The 7,497-nt window shown below is 41.6% G+C and overlaps 1 protein-coding gene across 1 annotated transcript; it reads left to right on the forward strand.

Moving 5' to 3' along the window:
* The first annotated feature begins 816 nt into the window (after window positions 1-816).
* Window positions 817-6,738, forward strand: LOC140888314 (uncharacterized). The gene is made up of 7 exons (XM_073295998.1): window positions 817-1,540; window positions 1,849-2,307; window positions 2,485-2,555; window positions 2,657-2,890; window positions 3,008-3,313; window positions 3,641-4,252; window positions 6,655-6,738. Exons 1-7 carry the CDS (start codon window positions 817-819, stop codon window positions 6,736-6,738), a joined length of 2,490 nt encoding a protein of 829 aa, XP_073152099.1.
* The last annotated feature ends 759 nt before the right edge of the window (window positions 6,739-7,497 follow it).

The raw sequence follows: 7,497 nt of genomic DNA on the forward strand, positions 1-7,497 counted from the left end.
TATTTTCATGCATTGTCAGTCATTTGCAGGATGTGTTTTCCCTGCTTCAAAACTTTTGGCATGTAAACTTAACTGTTTATTGTTCCGCAACTGTGTGGGATTAACCTATTTTTTATTTTATGATTACTGTATTTGGATTTTATCTTTTGTTTATTTTATTTTGTTATTAATTGCCGACTGTGTCGTTTGGGCTTGCAATATTTTGAAGTGAGTCATGGCGAAATTTTTTTAAGAGTTCCGCAATTTTTTTTATTTATTATTTATATTTTAGAGAGTATTAGATCGTTTCAGTTGGTATCAAAGCACGATCTTAGTTTGGGCTGTGCCTACTACCGGTTGCCGAAACTCAAGGGATCTCGCCTCAAAGTCTGTAAGATTTATGTTTCATTTATTGATTATTTGTTCAGATTAGTAGCATTAGTTTCCTAAATTGTTTGAGCATGTTTAAGTTTAGACAAAATCTTTTTCTTAAGGCATGAAATTTAAATTTTTGGAATTTTAACTTGCACACAGATGGCACCTCAACGTGATCCCCATGCACCTCCACCGCCGCCACCTCTTCCGCCAACTCAACCAGCCGATGTTGGTTCTCTGGTACTAGCTGGCCTGGCTCGTATCTTAGAGCAGCATGCCGAGGCCCCGAGGGCTAGACCTAGCGCGATCTACGAGCAGTTCAGGAAGATGGATCATAAGGACTTCTCTGGTACTACGGATCCGATGGTAGCGGAGGGTTGGATTTCTAGCTAGAGGTGATTTTCCGCTACATGGAGCTGGGAGATGCGGACCAAGTTCGCTGTATGACATTCCTTCTCAAAGATGACGCCGCCTTGTGGTTTTATGGGTGTGGAGAAGACTGTTGATGTTACCACCCTGACTTTGGAAGCGTTCAAGACTCTCTCCTATGAGAAGTACTTTACGGCTGAGGTGAGGGCGCAGATTAAGAAGGAGTTTATGAGTCTCCTGCAGGGAGATCTGACTGTATCCGAGTTTGTTCGAAAATTTGAGAGGGGCTTCCACTTCGTGCCAGTGATATGGAATGATGAGGCGGAGAAGTTGCAGCACTTTTTTGCATGTCTGAATCCTACCATTCATAGGGATGTGATGATGGCTGAGCCAGTGGATTATGCAGCTGATGTCAGGAAAGCTATGAGGTCCCAGCAATCCTTGAATGACATCAGTGCCGAGGTTCATGGCAAGAAGACCTTCACTCATCAGGGTCACCAGCAGCAGCAGGGAAAGAAGCCATTTACTGGACCACAGAGACAGCAGGGACCCTTTAGACCCCAGGGGCATCATCCTCAGAGACCTCAGGGGCACCAGGACCAGAGACCCACTCCTCCCAAGACTGGGGAGAAGCCCCTATGCCCGGATTGCAAGCGTTCCCATCATGGGAAGTGTTTGGCAGGCGCTGGAGTCTGTTTTTGGTGCAAGAAGCCAGGGCACATAGCTTCGGGATGTCCCCAGCACAGGATGCCGACTCAGGGGAGAGTCTTTGTGATGCAGGCCGAGGAGGCTGATCCTGATACAACGCTCATCATAGGTAATATTTAGAGATTTTGGTTAAGGGTGATTTAATTGATTTGTATATACAATTTCCGATTATGAGTTTTCTTTTTGGGGAATGTGAACTTATTAGGTTGTATGCTTTGTGTTAGTTAATGGTGTTGGCATGAATAATTCTGATTTTGGGAATTCGATGATTTAGAATGAACCTAAGTAGAACTAGTCTTGTTCGTTTCCAATCTTTCCATAGTTGTAATCACCTTTAAAGAAGGTAGAATCTTAGTAGCCGGTGTGGCCACTACAGCCTTGTTAGACTCGGGGGCTACACATTCTTTTATTTCGAAGCTTTTACCCGCAAGCGGGGTATTGAGTGTGAAGAGCTATTTGGTGAATTCACAGTGACCATCCCATCAAGGGAGGAGATGTCCATGAGGAATATAGTGAAGAATCTTGAGCTCTTGTTGCAACAGCAATCAGTGAGTGCAGATCTGATAGTGTTTCCCATGCCTGAGTTTGACATGATACTTGGGATGGACTGGACGTCAAAGAATGCGGTGGTGATTGACTTTCAGCAGCGATCAGTGATGTTCAGACCGGAGGGAGAAGAATCATTTTGGTTTGATACTGCTAGGGGTTTGAGGAGGACTCAGATTATATCTTTCATGCAAGCTAAGAAGTTGGTGCATGATGGATGTGAGGCATTCTTATCCAGTGTATCTTTGACAGAGTTTCCAGCACGTCCAGATATTTTAGATGTGGACGTTGTCAGAGATTTTGAGGATGTGTTTCTAGGCGATGTTGCAGGTATTCCTCCCGATAGAGAAGTCGAGTTCTCTATTGACTTCGTACTGGATACTGTGCCAATCTCTAAGGCACCATATAGATTGGCTCCTATGAAAATGAAAGAACTGAAGGGCCAGATTCAAGAGTTGCTTGATAAGGGATTCATACGCCCTAGTTTCTCTCAATGGGGAGCACCAGTCCTGTTTGTGAAAAAGAAGGACGGAAGCCTAAGGTTGTGCATTGATTACCCGGGGCTGAATGGAGTGATGGTAAAGAACAAGTACCCGCTTCTAGGATTGAGGATCTCTTTGATCAGTTGCAAGGAGCCTCTGTATTCTCAAAGATTGATCTTTGTTCCGGTTATCACCAGTTGAAGGTGAAGAAGTCAGATGTGTTCAAGACAGCATTTAGGACTCATTTTGGCCACTACGAGTTCCTTGTGATGCTGTTCAGAATGACAAACGCGCCCTCAGTCTTCATGGATCTTATGAACCGCGTGTTCCAACCGTACTTGGATAATTTTTTCATCGTTTTCATTGATGACATCCTTATCTACTCGAAGGATAGAGAAGAGCATTCGCAGCATTTGAAGACAGTTCTTGAGGTACTCCGATAGCAAAAGTTGTTTGCCAAGTTCGACAAATGCGAGTTTTGGTTGGAGAGAGTAGCATTCTTGGGTCATATTATTTCCAAGAGGGGAGTATAAGTGGATCCTTCCAAGGTTCAAGCAGTGAAGGAGTGGTCTATACCTAGAAACTCATCGGAGATTCATAGTTTTCTCGGTTTGGCCAATTACTATAGGAAGTTTATCAAGGGTTTTTCATCTATTGTGGTGCCCTTGACAGCATTGACCAAGAAGAATGCCAAGTTTATTTGGAAGCCGGAGTGTCAAAAGAGATTTGATGTGTTGAATGAAGCTCTTACGACAGCACCGGTGTTAGCTATGCCATTTGGAGAGGGAGATTTTGTGGTTTACACTGATGCTTCCAAGTTGGGACTCGGGACAGTGCTTATGCAGCAGGATAGGGTTATCTCTTATGCTTTTAGGCAGTTGAAGGAGCATGAGAAGAACTACCCTACTCATGATTTGGAGTTAGCAGCAGTGGTGTTCGCTCTCAAGATTTGGAGACACTATCTCTATGGAGAGAAGTGTAAGATATTCACCGACCATAAAAGCCTTAAGTACTTCTTCATCCAGAAGGAGTTGAATATGAGGCAGCGGAGGTGGTTAGAGTTGGTGAAAGACTATGACTGCGACATTAGTTACCATCCGGGTAAGGCTAATATCATCGCAGATGCATTGAGCAGAAAGACGGCAGTGATTGCCTCTCTGACGGTGTCTACACCGTTGCAGGATGAGATTCAGAGATTCGGACTAGAGTTCTATGCCAAGGGTAGAGCTCATAGATTGTCAGTCTTGTCAGTGCAGACTACGTTGTTTGACCGTATTAAAGTTTATCAAGCAGTTGATGAGCAGTTGAGTAAGTGGAGACAGAGAGCTGACAAGAGAGGCAGTGATTTGTATTCAGTAGTAGATGGGATCGTGAGGTTCAGTGACCGACTTTGGGTGCCCATAGTTGATTATCTGCGAGTTACTATCATGTCAGAGGCGCATACATCACCGTACTCTATCCGCCTAGGCAGTACGAAGATGTATCGGGACCTTCAGCAGTTGTACTGGTGGCCGGGCATGAAGAGCGATATCGGCCGATTTGTGTCAGAGTGTCTGACATGCCAGCAGGTCAAAGCAGAACATCAGAAACCTGCAAGATTTCTTAAGCCACTCCCTATTCCCGAGTGGAAATGGGAGAATATTATCATGGATTTCGTTGTTGGCTTGCCGAGGACAGTGAGAGGTTTGAATGCTATTTGGGTTATTGTCGACCGTCTCACTAAGTCGGCGCTTTTTTTGCCATTAAGGAAAAATTTCTCTATGACTCAGTATGTGGAGTTGTATATCCTGGAGGTAGTCAGACTACATGGTATCCCTGTTTCCATAGTGTTTGATAGAGATCCGCGGTTTACTTCAACTTTTTGGAAGAGTCTTCACTCAGCTTTGGGGACGAAGCTTTTTGTAACGCCCCAAAATTATTTTAATGGACGTTATTTGAGATAATCAGAGATTTTAGAAGTCGAGGGCCGATTCAATTTTGATCAGGGACTAGAATGCAATTTTTGGAATTTTCAGGGACTAAAATGCAATAAATGGATTTAATTGATATTTAAGCATGTATTTGACTCATTCTTCACTTCATCACCTTCCTCCATCTCGCCTCCCACCATGGAATTGCCCCTTTCATTTTTCCAAGCTTTGGGATTTCCATTTTAGCTCGATCCGTCTGTTGGAATTTGATCTGAAGTTGATATCTACGATCACAGCGACGAGTGCTCCATTTGGAAGTAAGTATATCTTAATTCTGAGAAGTTTGAAATTTTGGACGTTGTTAGAATTGATTTATATTCGGAGAGGATGATTATGAGATAGCCGTGATAGTATATCTAAAACGGTTCGAAGAAATAACGACGATTGGAATTGATATGATTTTTGTTGTGAAATTTCGAAAATGGAGCTTTTAGATTTGAAGGATTTGAATTGTTTTGATGATATTGAGATGATTATGAGTATATTGGATTGTTGAATTGCTGTCTGCGTTTCCGGTTTGATCAGTTTATAGCCGTTATGTCGTCAGTTTGAGTTTTGGATATCGTTTCGATGTTTTGATCGTATCGAGTTTGATTGAGCTTTTGATGTCGATATTGATCCTTATGACTTCTTCTGATAGATTGAATTGAAGTCAACAGAGTTGCGAGATAGCTGCTTTGGCCAGTTTGGAAGATTGAAGTCGGTACAGTATCGATTTTCTTACTTATCAATCGAAGAAGTTTTATTGTGTTTCGAATGAATTTGATTGGATATTGATTATTATAATTATTATTGATTTTCAGATTTCAGTACCTTCGAAGCGAATAAGGTAAAAGATGACTTAGACTTGAATGGAATGATTAACTCGAATTAGACTGGATTCGAGTGTTCCAAAGAAATCACATACTTTCATGATTGAATGCTTATTTAAAATCATGATTGAATGCTTAATTGAAATCATGATTGAATGCTTATTTGAATTGGTTATTGAATTTATGATTGAATGCATGAGATGACATATGCATTCATATTGAGCCGAATGATTATTCGTTTTGAATTAGACGATCTGGTGATTATAGTTGAGTGACATTGATTAACAGATTTTTACCAATTGTCTAGAAACACTCTCTATAATGCTTCGGAGTCTAGAGGATTAAAATATGCCTCGTCCACCTCGAGAGGTTAGTCGGTGTGATTGTTGGATATTTAACATCGAGATCCCAAACCGAAGAAAGAAAGAAAGAAAGAAAGAAAGAAAGAAAGAAAGAAAGAAAGAAAGAAATAAAGAAAGAAAGAAAGAAAGAAGAATTCCATTTGATTATCTGAGTCTGATAATCCAGAAATTTTAAAGACATGCATATCATTTTAATCCAATACTTGAATGAATTACTTTAATTATATCTAAAGTTGATATACGAAACGAATTGATGCATATCATGTTTGATATGTTTAATTGATATAGCATGTTGTCTCTTTTACTGGAAATATTATTCTCACCGGATTATCCGGCTGTTGTCTTTGTTTGTATGTGTACTTGGCAACAGGTGGGGCAGAATCGAGTCAGAGACGGAAGGGATAGAGCGAGAATGAAGATTAGAAGTAAGACTTCGGAATAGAATTGGAAATGCATGCCAATCTAGTTTATGTTTTGAAATCATGTTAGAATTCGAATAGGTTGTATTTGATTTTGAAGTATTGAATATTAGAACCGATTTCGATTGAAGATTATTGATTATCGAAGATAGTTCATTGATTGCATGTTACTAGATTCGGAATCGAGCAGGATAGAATTACGAAGTATGATTTGATTATGGATTAATGCATAAAGTTGAGCTATGCATGTTGAATGATTTATGGATTGGAGTTTGAAGCATTGCCCTGTTTCTGTTAATTTTTCTGTTGCCCAGGGTGCGCTCGATCCTATGAAATGCTGGGATCGAGCGCAGCCTCTATAAAATTGGAGGCAGTGACTTTGTTCAATTGGTGCGCTCGATCCTGGCCTTTTGCCGGATCGAGCGCGGCACTTATTTTGATCTCGGCAGAGAGTTCAGGAATATGGTGCGCTCGATCATGGATTTTCATAGGATCGAGCGCAGTACTGTTCACAAAAAAAATAAATTTTTTTAAAATTCATTTGATGTCTTATCTTTTGGACTTTGAATAGTTCTCGATAGGATTAACTCTTGATTAGATGATTAGAATCGGGGTCTCACACTTTTGTATAGCACTGCCTTTCACTCGCAGACAGATGGACAGTCCGAGAGGGTGATTCAGATTCTAGAGGATCTTCTGAGATCCTGTGTTATTGACTTCCATGATAGTTGGGAGTCGAGGTTACCGTTGGTGGAATTTTCTTATAACAACAGCTATCAGGCCACCATTGGTATGGCTCCTTATGAGGCACTCTATGGGAGACCGTGTAGATCACAAGTACTGTGGGCCGAGATTGGAGAGAAATCGGAGTTGGGACCAGAGATTGTTCAGCAGGCTGCCGAAGTTGTAGCCAAGATCCGTGATAGGATGAGGACTACACAAAGTAGGCAAAAGAGTTATGCTAATCATAGGAGGAGAGACTTGGAGTTCTCGGTGGGAGATCATGTGTTTGTTCGAGTAGCTCCTATGAAGGGAGTAATGAGATTCGGGAAGAAAGGAAAATTGGCACCGAGGTTTATAGGACCCTTCGAGATATTGGACAGAGTAGGTGCATTGGCTTATCGAGTGGCCTTGTCGCCTAACCTTGATGGAGTCAACAACGTCTTCCACGTATCAATGTTGAGGAAGTACATCTCAAATCAGTCTCATGTGCTTAGCTTGGAACCTCTTCAGTTATCTCCACACATGACGTATGAGGAGAGGCCCATCCAGATTCTAGATAGACAGGAGTGGAGACTCCGTAACAAGCCGATTCCAATGGTCAAAGTGAGATGGCAGAATCATTCGGATGAAGAGGCCACTTGGAAAGCCGAGGCAGATATCAGGACTCGCTATACGGAACTCTTTGGTAAGTCCTGAATTTCAAGGACGAAATTCCATATTAGGAAGGGAGGAATTGTGACGCCTAAAATTTC

Source organism: Henckelia pumila, chromosome 3, assembly GCF_033568475.1.
Source record: "Henckelia pumila isolate YLH828 chromosome 3, ASM3356847v2, whole genome shotgun sequence".
In the NCBI taxonomy this organism is placed as follows: Eukaryota; Viridiplantae; Streptophyta; class Magnoliopsida; order Lamiales; family Gesneriaceae; genus Henckelia; species Henckelia pumila.

Excerpts from the sequence above, each read along its gene's own strand:
- LOC140888314 (XM_073295998.1), top strand. The coding sequence starts at position 817 with ATGACGCCGCCTTGTGGTTTTATGGGTGTGGAGAAGACTGTTGATGTT. Across the intron at positions 2,308-2,484 it reads GTTTCTAGGCGATGTTGCAG|TCCTGTTTGTGAAAAAGAAG; the intron begins GTATTCCTCCCG and ends GGGGAGCACCAG. Across the intron at positions 3,314-3,640 it reads TGCTTATGCAGCAGGATAGG|GATGAGATTCAGAGATTCGG; the intron begins GTTATCTCTTAT and ends ACACCGTTGCAG.